The sequence below is a fragment of the Protomyctophum parallelum genome (assembly GCF_964188405.1).
Source record: "Protomyctophum parallelum genome assembly, chromosome: 15".
Lineage (NCBI taxonomy): Eukaryota > Metazoa > Chordata > Actinopteri > Myctophiformes > Myctophidae > Protomyctophum > Protomyctophum parallelum.
The window spans coordinates 31,136,361-31,152,618 of NC_139710.1; the positions used below are offsets into that span (position 1 = coordinate 31,136,361).

The following is a 16,258-nucleotide window of genomic DNA, read 5'->3' on the forward strand; positions in this document are numbered from 1 at the left end:
GCGATCCCCATTTGGTGTTGTAAACATTATGTTATAATTTAGCTATTGAAAAATAGCAGATCTACAAGCTCATAGCGCGGCACCGAGTGCCGCGCTACGAGCTTGTAGGTCTGCTATTTTTGAAAAATCGCAAAAATGTGGTGCACATCTTTGAATATATATTCTCTCAGAGCGAACATTTTTAACTCAAGTCTTTGCTTCTGGGTGGTCTAAATGGGTTAAAATTGGCACAAGCAATTCACACTCTTATCTCCATATTCTATTCATTTGTTGTTGTTTCTTCGCTTCGTAAGTAACGCTCCTTTACTTCATCATACAGCGGCACACTAAAAGCATAAAAAGTAGCAGGTCCTAGCTGCACCGCAAGCTCAAAACTGTTCCTGTTTCTGAATTTGAATCCTGAAAAGTAAGTAAGATCAGATTCTAAAAATGTCTTCTGAATCCTGACAGTTTTCTGAAAAAGCTATGTTTCTATGTCAGACGTTCTTTCGATTTTTCAAAAATAGCAGACCTACAAGCTCGTAGCGCGGCACTCGGTGGCGCGCTACGAGCTTGTAGATCTGCTATTTTTCAATAGCTATAAAGCATAACATAATGCTAACACCAAAATGGGTTCCCGCCCCAAAATGGGTTAATGCTGCCAGGGAAAATTAAGTTCAATGAAACAATGAAAATGCCACAAAGCCCTGCTCCCATGCAACTTTCATTGTGTTGTATGGTTGTATGGTTTTGAATGGTGGTGCCTGTGAAAATTCAGGTTGTTCCTCTTCTTGTGCTCTGCATATCTCCAAAGCATTAACCATAATATGAACCCTGCAGGCACCCCTCTTCGGGGTGCCAACATTAGCCGACCTACAAGCTCACAACGCTTCCGCCGTAGTCTGAAAACCCACCTTTTCAGAATCCATCATGGCCCATAGCACTTGCCCTACCCCCTATTTCTGTAGACTTATATAGCATTTGATACAGACTTATAGCATGTTATGTAGACAGCACTATAATTGCATTGTATGTAGTCATAGCACGTCATAGTACATATGTAGCCTATAGCATAGTATAGTATATATGTATAGTTTTAGTTTATATGTATAGTTTCATTATATAGATATTCCACTGTTACTTTCTTAGCTTACGCATGTTTCATGATAAATGCTTTTTATGTGATGTATTCCCATGCTTTTTTTGTTCTTGCTTAATGTAAATCGCTCTGGATTAAGAGCGTCTGCTAAATGCCTAAATTGTAAATTGCAAATTGCTTTGCAACATGTTTTGAGCTTGTAGTAGATCGTCAATTTTCTTTTTTTCTGTTTGTTAAAGAGATTAGTGTACAAACAAACTCAAGTCTTTTTCACTAAAGCTAGAGGGTCTTTCTCTCACTGCCACACAGCCTGGTGGTGATGTCTGCAGGATGTCACACAGGCTCTCCTAAATAAAGTGTAAAGTGCATGTGTTCCGAACAGTGGTGTAAAGTAACTAAGTACATCTAAATATAAATGCACCAAGTCTCTGTGTGTCCGTCTGTAATCCACGTAACTCGAGAACCGTTCGCCCCACCGACTTCAAATGTGAAGTTCCACCCCACCACAGGGGGTGCAGTGCCCGGTGTCGGGCCGGTCGGACACACGGTTGTCCAGAACCACCACAAAAAGGCCTCTGCCCACAGTGCCCGGGGTCTGGACCGGGCCCTCTGCCCAGGGTCTGTATAGGAGCTATAGTTTACTTAAGTACTCTACTTAAGTGCAATTTGAGGCATCTGACCTTACTTATAGCCACATAGTTCATAGTTCTTAGTGGGGAAGGGATTTTTGACCTTCATGTTATTTACTGCACTTATACCTGTGATACTATAAACTGTGAATACTCTAGTACTTTTATATTCATATACTGTACCTGTACCTTCTCTGATTGCAATTTTGCACTGATCTCTTGTGATACTGTACTCTATTGTGTATTGTCTGTCTGTTTTAAAAACGTTGATCTACTACTGCACTTTTGCCCAAGACAAATTTCCCCTTGTGGGACAATAAAGTATATCTCATCATCTCATCTCATACTTTGAGCATTTCAAATTTCCAGTACTTTTTCTTCTATACTTCTATACTTCTATACATCTCAGAGACAAATATTGTACTTTTACTCCAATACATTTATTTGAAAACTTGAAAACTTGTTACTAGTTACTTTGTAGTTTTTCATTATTTTCATGGGTCCTATCCCCACTCACAGCGTAGATATATCTCACCTCTCTACGCTGCTGAAACATCTCTGGTGGTCCTAGTGTATCTCCACTCACAGCGTAGATAACATCTCTGGTTGGCCTAGTGTATCTCCACTCACAGCGTAGATAACATCTCTGGTGGGCCTAGTGTATCTCCACTCACAGGGTAGATATATCTCACCTCTCTACGCTGCTGAAACATCTCTGGTGGTCCTAGTGTATCTCCACTCACAGTGTAGATAACATCTCTGGTGGTCCTAGTGTATCTCCACTCACAGTGTAGATAACATCTCTGGTGGTCCTAGTGTATCTCCACTCACAGTGTAGATAACATCTCTGGTTGGCCTAGTGTATCTCCACTCACAGTGTAGATATATCTCACCTCTCTCTACGCTGCTGAAAGATCTCTGGTGGTCCTAGTGTATCTCCACTCACAGCGTAGATAACATCTGTGGTGGTCCTAGTGTATCTCCACTCACAGCGTAGATATATCTCACCTCTCTACGCTGCTGAAACATCTCTGGTGGTCCTAGTGTATCTCCACTCACAGCGTAGATAACATCTGTGGTGGTCCTAGTGTATCTCCACTCACAGCATAGATATATCTCACCTCTCTACGCTGCTGAAACATCTCTGGTGGTCCTAGTGTATCTCCACTCACAGCGTAGATATATCTCACCTCTCTACGCTGCTGAAACATCTCTGGTGGTCCTAGTGTATCTCCACTCACAGCGTAGATAACATCTGTGGTGGTCCTAGTGTATCTCCACTCACAGCATAGATATATCTCACCTCTCTACGCTGCTGAAACATCTCTGGTGGTCCTAGTGTATCTCCACTCACAGCGTAGATATATCTCACCTCTCTACGCTGCTGAAACATCTGTGGTGGTCCTAGTGTATCTCCACTCACAGCGTAGATATATCTCACCTCTCTACGCTGCTGAAACATCTGTGGTGGTCCTCCCCGCCCGCGGCGTAGATGCGTCCGTCCAGGGCGCACACGGCCACGCTGCCTCGCGTCACGGCCATGGAGCTCGCCAACCTCCACTCGTTGTAGTCGGGGTGGAAACGCTCCACGCGGCAGTCCGGCGCCTCGCGGGTCCAGCCTCCCACTGTCACAACGACGCAAACACAACAACGGGGAATTAAAATGATTTGGCGATTCATTCGGTTTGTATGAAGTATATGTGTCCAAATAAAGCGCTTTACAAAGCCCAAATGTTGGGCACAGAATTGACAAACAGACAAACATTGTGGCGGGTGACACCGTGACACTCTTAACCCATTTTGACCTGAGATCAGATTCTAAAAAAATCAAAAATATCAGATCTACAAGCTCGTAGCGCGCCACTCTGTGGCGCGCTACGAGCTTGTAGATCTGATATTTTTCAATAGCTAAAGCACGACATGATGCTAACACCAAAATGGGTGACCGCCCAAAATGGATTAACCGTCCCTATCTTGCGCCACCCCTTACCCCTCATCCCTAAACATATTTTGCCATTTTTTACTATTTTGAAAAACATTTTAAAATAGTTCAACTATAGCCGATCGACACGTTGTGAGCTTGCAGATCGGCTATTTGAACTATTTTAAAAGGTTTTTTCGAAATAGTAAAAAAAAAAGCCAAATAAGTTTTTAGGGTAACAGTATAGCCCTTATTGCTGTTAGGCTTGGGGTTAAAAAATGTGACTGGAAGTCTGGATCTGTGACCTTTCTATAAGGTGACAACAGAAAAGTGACACTTTGACAATAGGCTATTGTAGGGATGCTTTCACAAACTTTTTTTTACACAATGAGATTTCTTTTATAAATGATATCATCATCAGTATTGCCTATATAATAGTGGGAAAAGCCACATGGACAGACAGTGAAGTAAACCAGGGCACAGCTACCGTACATACATATACAGTAGGTTGTCACCTCCATAGATAGTCAGAGATACAGTGTTTCTCTTGTCAAGGTGCCAGATCGACACCTTGACACCCAGAGGAGATGACACCTTGAGCAACCTCCAGTTCAGCCCAAACCACACGTGATTTAGGTGGTGACACGTGCCGCGCGAATGTGCCCAATAAATGTTTAACATCTATTCACATGATTCACTCGCCCACAAAGTGAGTGACCCCTCCCCCTTCCTCTGACAGTATGATCTCATGTCCTCTAAAAATACAGGAGAGAGAAGGTTTACATTTATGGACGTGTCGTCCCTCCTTGGCATCTACGTACTGTATGTAGACACTGTGGGTGCTCACACTCGACACACACACACACACACGGCCACTCTGATCTGTGGGAGTTTGGGGAACACTACACTATAGGATAGGATAGGATAGGGCATAATGGTGGCCCACTGGAAAATCTTCCATTCATTTTTCACATAGAGATTTACACAAATATTTATATGAATTATGTTTGTATTTTATGGAGCCGACCTATTCTGACATTCCATAATATGTTGATCTGACTTCTGACCACATCAAATCTATATGCACTCAAGACAAGGTCCATATAATTATGGCCCGTACAGAATTAATTCCATTTGTTGATCTGACTGATCTGCAGTCCCGCCCCCTTTCAGAACGACGAGTGGCCCAGGAAATGATTCTCCATTCATTTTCTCCATAGGCTTTTCAAAAAGTATTTATATAAAGACGGTTACGCCGTGGACAAAGCCAACTCGGACCGTGACAAATCATGACAACAAACAATATTTTGTGCTGATCAAATAATTTGAAAGACTATTTGTTTTGTTTTTTTCTTTCTAATGATTTGATCGGCCCAAAACATTGTAATTATTGTCATGATTTGTCACGATTCGAGTTGGCTTTGTCCGCGCCGTAACAGTCTTTAAATAAATACTTTAAGAAAAGCCTATAAAGAAAATGAATGGAGAACAATTTCCTGGGCCACTCGTCGTTCTGAAAGGGGGCGGGACTGCGACGCTCTATACTAACCCACACAATCATTAACCCTGGCCACTTTATTAATTTAAAGCAAGGAGTAGGAAATGATGGAATGATTTCAGACATGTGCCCATGCATGCATAATTGCATATACAGTGTATTATTCAAACAGTTTAAGAGTATGACGTGACGTGACGCTGACCCACTGACCTATGAACATCATATCACGGGGGATGTCTTTGGGGGTTGGCGCTTTGCTGAGCTGTCCGCCTGTCTGAGTTGAGGTGCCACGGCGGCCAGCAGTGCCCCCTCCCCCTCCTCCTCCTCCTCCCTCTTTGATGTGCATGTGTTGAGTCTGTGGCTCTCCGACCTCCTCCCTGAAAAAACACACATCACGGGAGGTGAGGAGAGAAATGACTGGACTCGTACATCATGGTTCTGTGAAGTGAAGGGTACTTTTATTGTGCCAATAACTGTAAGTCACTCAGGAGGAGATACAGTATACACTTGGTATCAGTGTTGTTTTCGTCGACTAAAACTAAGACGAAAAATGTTCGTCGACTACCTTTTTCCACTGACGAAAACTAAATGGAAACTAAATGAAAACTATCTATGATGACTAAAACTAAGACTGACAATTTCGTCAACAAATAAAAACTAGACTAAAATGTTAGGAAGGGACTAGTGGACAAGAGATCCAGTATAAGTCATTTTACACTTGGTTGCATGCTGAAAATTGCCGATCTACAAGCTCACAACGCGTCGCAGCGCGACGCGTTGTGAGCTTGTAGATCGGCTATTTTCAGCAAGTGTAAACAGACCCGCCAAAATACATTTTAGCCGACTAAATCAACTGTAGATTTAGTCGACTAAAATCGTATGACATTTAGTCGACTAAAACTAGACTAACAACAAAACATTCCGGGTGACTAAAATGTGACTAAAACTAAATGAAAACTATTCAAAAGACAAAGACTAAAACTAAAATAGAAATGTGATGCCAAAAACAACACTGCACTCAGGAGGAATTACAGTATACACTTGGTATCAAAAGTAACTAGTTACATTGCAAGTTATATTATTAGTACTTTTGCAACCCGCCTCACCTTTATACGTCATTTCACGAGAGGGCACGTATACTTCAGAAAAAAACAAATATACAAACTAACAACGTGTCACGTGGCAACCTGTTGATGGGTTGTAAATCAGCTCTTATTTAGCATTTGACAGCCTCCTATTAGGGAGTATAATAAATCATATATGTGTAATATATCCATCTAGCTCAAAAACTGAACTGAAGTTACACTATATATAGTTACTGGGGAAAGTAATAATATTATGGCAATATATTACTGCCTAACACTGATGGGGTGCTACTTTAACAAACTTTAAGTTTGTACAAATCTACGGTAGCCAAATAATTTGGTTACATTTGTACAAACTTCAAGTATACAAATGTATACTGTGAATGAGCACTGTAAATTAACGTTAATGTTAGGCCTTAAACTTCATTACTTAGCTTGTAATGTACAACATTAGTACTGTACAACATTGTTTGTCTTAATTCTGTGTTATGAATAATTGAAGAATGATGTAGTGTTTCCTTGTAAATGGTTCATTATCTCAATTTGGGAGAAAAACAACATTTGTCTGAGCTTGTATAATAGAATTGAGAGCAGCGAAATTGTATATTGATTAGTGTAATAACAATTATACTAATGCACCTCATGCATTAGTATATGCACCAAATTACTATATGGCTTAAAGCAAATGCATTTTCCCCTGGTGTTTGTTCCTTGACATTTTAACAGTTTAGGAACACATTCCACATTTCCAATTAAGGAACACAATCACAACCAGAAGACGTACAGCACGGGTATAACATATACAGTAGTTTACACCACAAATGGTAATAATCCATTATTATTATTACCCCTTTTCATTGTACAGTCCCATGTTTTAGCTCCACTGAATTTGGTCAGGATCTGCCGTGGTGAAATATCTGTGCCAATCTGTCAGCATGTATTGTAGGCTGGTATATCTTCACTCGTCCTGATGGATACTTCTACATGAAGCACTGAAGTCTACCCTGCAACTGAACAGCTCCAAGCCTCCCTCCTCCTCCTCTAAATTCCACCCTAGCAGCTGTGTCTGTGTCGTTATCATCATACCGCCATCCTTGAAGCCTGACACCCAAGACTTGGCCGTCCACGCCCCAGCCAGATACCGCCCTTTTTTTACCAGACCACATACCACACCAATGATTGTCACTCTACATTCTGTCTTGAGTGGGGGGTGGAAGAGCATTTCCGCCAGTGTGTTGGGAATTATAATGATGAGACTCATAGGAATAGACTATGTGACAACCAGGTATAGTCTGGTGACCACCGGAGAGACGGGTGACAGCCGGAATGTAGACGGCACCCGGGTGAGCAGTATGGGTTAGCGCCCCAGCCTGTGTCCTCCGTGAGGAGGAAGCCCAACAACCCTCGGTGAGGCCTTTGGGAGGGCCATGCAAGCAGCAAGCGGAACCGCAGCACCATGACCCTGCGGAACCATTGCCCACCACTCCTGAATGAACTGTCTGGTGCTGGGAGTCTGGTGCAACGCACAGGTCCTCGCTCTGGTGAGAGCAGGAGTGGACCTGGTGAGACGTAGGAGGGGCCCGGACAGGAGACAACCCACAGAGCCTAGTCCCTCCATGTGCCAGAAGTGTACCTCCCAGCCCTGGCAGAGTAGTTCTGGAGTAGTTTACAATTTACAATTTAGGCATTTAGCAGACGCTCTTAATCCAGAGCGATTTACATTAAGCAAGAACAAAAAGCATGGGAATACATCACAAAAAAGCATTTATCATGAAACATGCGTAAGCTAAGAAAGTAACAGTGGAATATCTATATTATGAGACTATACATATAAACTATATATATATATACTACTATGCTATACATATGTACTATGGCGTGCTATGACTATATACAATGCAATTATAGTGCTGTCTACATAACATGCTATAAGTCTGTATCAAATGCTATCTAAGTCTACAGAAATGCTATCTAAGGGGGTAGGGTAAGTGCTATGGGCCATGATGGAGTCTGAAAAGGTGGGTTTTCAGACTACGGCGGAAGATTTGGAGTGATGCTGCAGTTCTGACTGCAATGGGAAGTGCATTCCACAGTTTTGGAGCCAGAAGGGAGAAGAGTTTGGGACGTGTGGAGCGTTGTCCCGGCATTTTTAGTGAGGGTACTTCCAGCTTCCCTGCGTTGGCTGATCTGAGTGTGCGGGAGGGTTTGTAGGGTTCAATCATACTTGCAAGATATGGGGGAGCCATACCTTTGGTTGCTTTGAATGCCAGCATCAGAGTTTTGTATTCTGTGCGGGCAGCGACCGGGAGCCAGTGGAGGGAGCGGAGCAGGGGGGAGACATGTGAGAATTTTGGCTGGTTGAAGACCAAGCGAGCTGCGGCATTTTGGATCAGCTGGAGAGGCTTAAGTGCACATGCTGGTAGGCCAGTAAGGAGGGAGTTACAATAGTCGAGTTTTGACAAGACTGTTGTCTGGATTAGGAGCTGGGCTGATTCCTGGGTGAGGAACGGTCTAATTCGTCGTATGTTATAGAGTGTGAACCTACAGGATCGAGTGACAGCTGTGATGTGAGCTTTGAACGAGAGCTGACTGTCCAGGACAACACCGGATTGTTCCAACGGAGTTCCAACGGATTGTGTGCCCCTGGTTTTTCCCTAGTGGGACTGATTGAGGGTACCTACTGGGACGTAAGTCGGGACTTGATCACTCCCGGCTGGGTCGCCTGAGGGAGGGGTATGATGTTGCGAGACCCGAAACCCTGTTGACCTCAGGATACATCACTGAGGATACGTCCCAGGTGCATCCATGCCATGTTATGAGAAACGTAATAATTAGTAGCTTAAATGTGAGTTGTGAAACCTCATTGCTTTCATAATGGACTTGTAGAACTCATGGTTGGACCATATATACAGTATGTGTGTGGAGAGAGAATGTTGAATTAAAAAAGAAACACAAAACTATAAGTTAGTAGGCCTATATCTCAAAATAATGACTTGCTCAAAATGACAATATCTCAGAATAATGAGAAACTTCATCAACTCTAACATTTTTGAAATAGTCATTAATTTGAGATATATACGTAGGTCAAACTGCTACATTATCTTTAGCTGGTAAAAGTCATTATTTTGTAGAAGGTTTTTCTCATTATGTTAAGATACTAGGCTTTACAATAAGTCATCATTTTGAGATGGTACTATAGGCTCATTGGCTCAAGTCATTATGTTGAAATACTAAGTCATTAATTGGAGGTTATAATCAGTTGTGTGCGGCATTGTGAGCTTGTAGATCTGCTATTTTCAATGGGCTGAAATCACACATCGCACTGATGTGGTTAATGTATGTTTTGTAATAATCAAAATCTACAAAGTAACAAACTAAAGTTTTCACATGAATGTATAATGGAGTAAAAGTACAATATATATATATATATATTTATATGTATATATATATATATATATATCAGAGATGTAGTGGAGTAGAAGTGAAAGAATTGGAAATTGTAGATACTCAAGTACAAATACTTTCCACCATTGACTATAGTATAGACATGCATGTGACAAAATCCATCATTATGCTGGACACATGGTTAGTGCTAGCAGCAACGTTAGCCGCCACCAGTTCACACGCGACACCGCGGGGGTCCAGGTGTCTGTTACGTTGCGACACGACCCTGTCAACTCCCCCACACACATCTCTAGCTCTGCCCGGGCCCATGGGCCCCGTCTGGGGCAGCAGACTGACCTCATGCCTCCTTCCATGAATGAGGAGTCCAAGCTGCTTCTTTTCACCTGACAGGGGGGGAGTTTCCCCGGCCGGACGTAGCGCGTGGAAGGAACACGTTATTCCGACCAGTTCCTTTCCCCTCCATCAGGTGCCCCGGCTGGCCAGGGGGAGGCAGTTTAGAGACCAGGATTACTGCATGTTTTTGTGAGGGTACCTACCCTAGGGGACACGTGGAGAACATGTGAGGGTACCTACCCTAGGGGACACGGGGAGAACATGTGAGGGTACCTACCCTAGGGGACACGGGGAGAACATGTGAGGTTACCTACCCTAGGGGACACGGGGAGAACATGTGAGGGTACCTACCCTAGGGGACACGGGGAGAACATGTGAGGGTACCTACCCTAGGGGACACGGGGAGAACATGCAAACTCCACACAGAAAGGCCCTTTCACCAACCCCACCTCGGGTATGGGCCCTTCCTCTTCCATGTCTCCCTTTTGTCTGATACCTGTCCATTCAAACTCTACGACGGAACCGCCCCAAAGTTATTATAGCACATGCAGCCGCGCCTGGCAGCCGGCGAAAAATAGAGCTCTCAACAGGCCCGAAAATTAAGGCCCGGCCCCGTATACCTGGTAGTGATGAAAGTAGCAGATCTGCAAGCTCGCGTCCAAGCTTGTAGACTCGCAGATCGGCTATTTTCACTATGTTTTTTGTGTTGTTGTGGTTAAAACGGAATGGTGCAATGAAGGGCCTGATAATGATGAAATGTTTAATTACAGTAGCACAGTATAGTCCTGCTGCCTATAACCATAATGGCTGTTTTACACGTTGTTGCGTGCTGTGACTCCCACCACAAATAGCACTTTTACAAGCTCACAAGGTATCGGCCGCGACACGTTCTGAGCTTGTAAATGTGCTATCTTTAGTGCGCGACACCAGCCAGCGCGTATAAGTAAGTATAAATCACCCATAACGTCGTTTGGCCCTCCTGAGCTCCTGTCAGATTTGTTGAGTAATCTTGGCTCCTCCCTTGCTCTCTGAAACCTGCTCATCCATGATGCTTAAAACCATACTGTGTGTGTGGCTGATCTTCCAGCAGAAAATAAATGACTCTGCAAACTGCACTTGGGCTGAAGGGCCATTGCAATGATCTGTATCTCTGCAAAACAGTTATATGTTTGATTATTACCAGATACATCTTCACTTATGGGGGAAGGTGCCATGGGGAGGCGAGATGGTAGAGAGTGGGTTTAACCACCTGGTTTAGAACCAGGCTCTCCCGCATGGGAAAACAACACAGCAACAATAATGTACAAGATCTACAATAAGCTACTTCCAACCTGCATGCAGGATCTGTTCAAACCCAGGGAGAGTAGATACGAACTCAGAGGAACTGGAATATTCAAAAAAATCAAAATCTCAAGAACTAACACAAAAGAGAGATGTCTATCTGCCATTGGGGTGAATCTGTGGAATGAACTCAATACAGAACTAAAAGAGAGCAACTCCATAAGAACATTTAAAAGATCATATAAAGCTATGATAATTGACAAATATATAAAATCACCTTAATATATACAATATACATAGGCAGTAGATATTACAAAATTATATAAATAAAAATAATATGTACATAAAATACATTATTTGAAGTAATCCACTTCAAACATAAATATACAAACACATATGCAGTAAAAGTAAACAAGAATAAAAATATACACTATTTAAAGCAACCACTTATAGCCTACAAAAGTACGCTCTAAAAAAGCTAAATCTATGTGGGCGTAAGCCGTAACGTAACTAGTATAAGGCATATAAGCTAAATATTTCTGTTCATCATTGGTATATAAGAAACACAACACTACAGAGAATCAGTTTTCCCATTGTTCCTGTTTTTGTTTTTTTTCTGTTCCTTTTTTTTCTCCCTTTCTTCTATTATTTGAATCATTAAAAAGGTGGGCATAATATAAGCTTCGGCTTCAGCCCAAACCTTTTCAGTCAAACTGTAATTCTGAAACCCTCATTCTGAAATGTGCTGTACTGTAAATGACTGAGATAAATAAACTAACTAACTAACATGCACTCATCTTTCACTCAGGAAGGCAAAGGGGAATCTGTCTGGGCCAATCAGCAGTGGCGTGCACAGACAATTAGAGGGGCAGGTGCTCAAGTGAAAAAAGGGCACCTTTTTGCAGTGCATTTTGGGGCGGGAACCCATTTTGGTGCTTTATAGCTATTGAAAAATAGCAAATATACAAGCTCATAGCGCGCCACCGAGTGGCGCGCTACGAGCTTGTAGGTCTGCTATTTTTTTATTATCGAAGAACCACTGACATAGAAACATAGCTTTAGATTGTGGGGGGCCTAAATAATATAGTAGAATCGTTTTTTTTTTAATCAAGATTTGATCAATGTCACCATGGTCCACACACTAAAAATTAAGAAAAAAAAATATATTTTTTTTCCTTTTTTTAAGCACATTGCCAAAAGGGCAGGGGGTGCTCTAGCACCCCCTAGTGTCTATCTGTGCACGCCACTGCCAATCAGGGAGATGTTAGAGGAGCTTTGAAAGTCTGGCTTGATCTGGACAGCTGGTGCAACACACTGGTTAGTACTACTATGGATGGTTAGTAGTGCTATGGATCTGGACAGCTGGTTCATACACACTGGTTAACCCATTTAGGCCTGACGTCAAAATTAAAAAAATGTCTTCTAAATCATGACAGTTTTCTGAAATACCTCATGTTTCTATACCTATATATGTTTCCAAATTTGCCCCACGATCTTTCAAAAATAGCAGACCTACAAGCTCGTAGCGCGCCACTCGGTGGCGCGCTATGAGCTTGTAGACCTGCTATTTTTCAATAGCTAAATTACAACAATGTTTAAAACACCAAAAGGGGTTCCCAATAATAATAATAATAATACACACTGGTTAGTAGTACTATGTCTCAAAACAAGCTCCCTACAGTATTATCGTCAGGCCTCGTAACTGTCAAAAACATTGCAATGCAGTACAGTAACATAATTATATCCTCTCCTTGATTGGCTCGACAAAACGTGAAAGCAATGTGATGCTTAATTGAACATTGCATTTTGCAGCCCCGCGCAGCAGCCATTATACAAAAAATAAGAACATTCATTACCGATCTCCTTTACAATATTGTTGTTATGGTGGAATATGGTCTATATTTTAAACTTGTGGAACCTGTGGAAGAACAACATAGGCTACTGTGACTGGCCTTCAAGTGATCTGCAACCAGGGGGGCAGTCAGCCAGATATTTCGTGAAGCCTCATTTGAAATCGGTAGTTCATATAATGGCCTGTTGTGGCGCTGGACCGGACCCAAAAAGCCCCTTAGCTCCATAGAGGCCCATGTATTTTGGCCCAACTTCACCTAGACTGTATTACCTTAATAAACATGGTCATGAATACTTTCTTCTTCCAGTCACTAGTTTAAAGTCTCATTTCTAATGTCATAATATTCTTTTTGGAAAATTATGGTCCCATTCATTAAAAAAATGACCATAAAGAAAAAAAAACATCGCGTATGTTCTGAGGGGCGTGGCTACCATTACAGTCTATGATCGGGATTCCCCTCCCACTCGAGTCAAAATAAAAACCAACGGAAAAGAAGGGGGGAAGTCCCGCCTCGTTGTCTGGGCAGCCAATGACCAGCTGGTATACAAAACGGAGCCAGCCAATGGCCAGCTGGTACCAAAGATGGCGACTTACATCAGGAATTAGCATATTATTACAGGCTTCATTTTACGTTCATGTTAGACCCGGGGAACGCTTTGTCCATATTTTTTACAGTCTATGTCTGCAACCCATTATATGGTGCTATTGAAAATAGCAGATCTACAAGCTCATAGCGCTCCACCGAGTGGCGCGCTACGAGCTTGTAGGTCTGCTATTTTTGAAAAATCGAAGAACGACTGACATAGAAACATAGCTTTTTCAGAAAACTGTCAGGATGTAGAAGACATTTTTAGAATCTGATCTCAGGTCAGAATGGGTTAAGTTAACAACACATAGCACAGACAATGGGTCTAGGGACTGACCAGAATTCCGACATCCAATTAAACTGACTTTTTACCTACTCACCAATACAAAGGCGGCTTGTGTTATTAGATGGCTTACTTTTCTTAGTGGACGCACTACACATATAAAATAAAACGTTTTGTCCAGAAAGGGATTTCTTTTCACCGGAAAGAAAAATCTTGTGTATGAGATTTTCTCTTGGCAATATCGGTAGAGGGTGCAGTGGAGTAACTAAAAGTATTTTTACTTTCTGGACAAATAGGGCATTGTATACGTGTGGTGGGGGGCTCGGAGTGTGTCCAGCCGTCCACTAAGGAAAGTAGGCTTTGTAACAACACAAGCCGCCTTTGTATTGGTGAGTAAAAAGTTCTTTATATTTATTTAACAATAACAGAGGAGAGGCTGGTCTGCATTTGATGCGACGTCAGGAAGACAACAGTCCAATGGCAGCAATTGCATTAGGGCTATGATGGACCAGAGCTAAAATCTACGGTCCCACACAAAAAATTAAACAACACACTCAAGGAATCATTGACAGTTATATATTAAAATCAGGTGAAGCCAAAACTCACCAGGCAAAACGTCTCCTTTTTATACTGGCTGGCAAAGGCCTGTGTAGGCTATAGGTTTCTAATTATCCAATTATGAAGCACTTTAAGTTTCCCTGCTGTCTCTTGGAGGATGGTCCTAGGGCTCCCTTCCTCTCTCACCATCAGAATCATCAATGAGAACCAAACTCTTGGCCGGCAGATTTCTTTTTGTCACATGCGTGGCCTTGGCCGTTCCCACGCCACCCGTAAGGCATTTCCTTAACGTTGGCTTGTAAAACCTGGTAATTTCGGGGGGGGGTCAAGGGTTTAGCGTCGTGCCACATAGATTTCACGAGAGGTTTCGGGGAAATACATTCCCCGAAGAAAATACATTCCACCCACTAATGGAGTCGGCCCCGGAGAACTTCCCCCAATAAAAAAAGGTTTTCTCCGATCACTTTCTCTATATGTTCATGATAAATTACCAGGCCTGTTATTTGTTGTGATTTATTACTTTGTTTAACCCATTCTGACCTGAGATCAGATTCTAAAAGTGTCTTCGATTTTTAAAAAATAGCAGACCTACAAGCTCGTATCGCGCCACTCGGTGGCGCGATATGAGCTTGTAGATCTGCTATTTTTCAATAGCTAAAGCACAACGTAATGCTAACACCAAAATGGGTTCCCGTCTAAAATGGGTTAAGCAAAGTTTTTAAATAGGCTCTGCTCTTTGAGATGGAGCCAGAAACCCAAATGCAATAGAGAACAGGGGCAGAGCATCCACTAACAGCCCGGGCACCTTCAGAGGAGCTGACATCCGTGATGAAGGAGCTGAATAGCGGGCCACAGTTAGATGGTGACTCGTCGTGCTGACGGCTGCTGAAATGCCACTGCATTTATTTTAGGTCAAAAGAACTTGAGCAGCAACACGTCATGATGCAAGATGTTGAAAATGGTCTTATTTTTTTGTTTTTTTATCCCACGATTTTGCAACCCAGTTTTTTCACCCAGTGCCAATTATCTAATGTAATCCTGGGCGCTACACTTCCTCTGCCAACCTGGGGGGGGGGGGGGGGCAGCGGACTGACCTCATGCTTCCTTCTATGCATGATGAGTCCAAGTTGCTTCTTTTCACCTGACAGGGGGGGAGTTTCCCTGGTTGGACGTAACGCGTGGAAGGAACACGTTATTCCAACCAGTTCCTTTCCCCTCCACCATAGTTTTAGAGACCAGGATTACGGCATGTTTTTGTGAGGGTTCCTACCCTATAGGGGACACGGGGAGAACATGCAAACTCCACACAGAAAGGCGAAAATGGTCTTCTTGAGGAAATGTAGTGTACCGGTAATGTGTATGTATATTGCTATGGAGACTAATCTAACAATGATTTATACTGAAGACTTTCAGTAAGAAAAACTAAAAAAGTGTGTGTGATGCTGCACCAAGGAGGCTTATTGTCCGTATTTCAGCCAGAGTGTGGGAGTCTGTCCCACTTTCTTAGTGTGCTAGACCCCCTGGGAGATGGGATTCCACCCTGGGAGATGGGATTCGTGCCCGGGATCGAACCCATGGGATGCAGCATGGGATGCAGCCATGTTTACTTTTGATTGATTGAATACTTTATTCGTCAGAAATGTAAACAGCACACGGTACAGTCAAACATTAACACTAACAGGAGAGAAGAGATCGAGTGCAAAGAGAACGAAATGGACCTTCATTTGGTGCCATTTTACGGAGTTAAAC

General features: G+C 42.6%; 1 protein-coding gene across 2 annotated transcripts in view; it reads right to left on the bottom strand.

The window, feature by feature from the left end:
* Nucleotides 1-14,687, bottom strand: part of LOC310871598 (uncharacterized protein) — a 38,923-nt gene extending 24,236 nt beyond the window's left edge. The window contains exons 1-3 of one of the 2 annotated variants that reach the window (XM_083783212.1): nucleotides 14,558-14,687; nucleotides 5,337-5,503; nucleotides 3,149-3,332 (exon numbers count right to left, since the gene is read on the bottom strand). In XM_083783212.1, coding sequence (XP_083639338.1) covers nucleotides 3,149-3,332; nucleotides 5,337-5,472 — 320 coding nt within the window. In that variant the 5' untranslated portion in view covers nucleotides 5,473-5,503; nucleotides 14,558-14,687. Of the gene's footprint in view, nucleotides 1-3,148; nucleotides 3,333-5,336; nucleotides 5,504-7,059; nucleotides 7,187-14,557 lie in introns of those variants that run through there. The other variant, XM_083783211.1, reaches the window with a different exon arrangement.
* Between the last annotated feature and the right edge of the window lie 1,571 nt (nucleotides 14,688-16,258).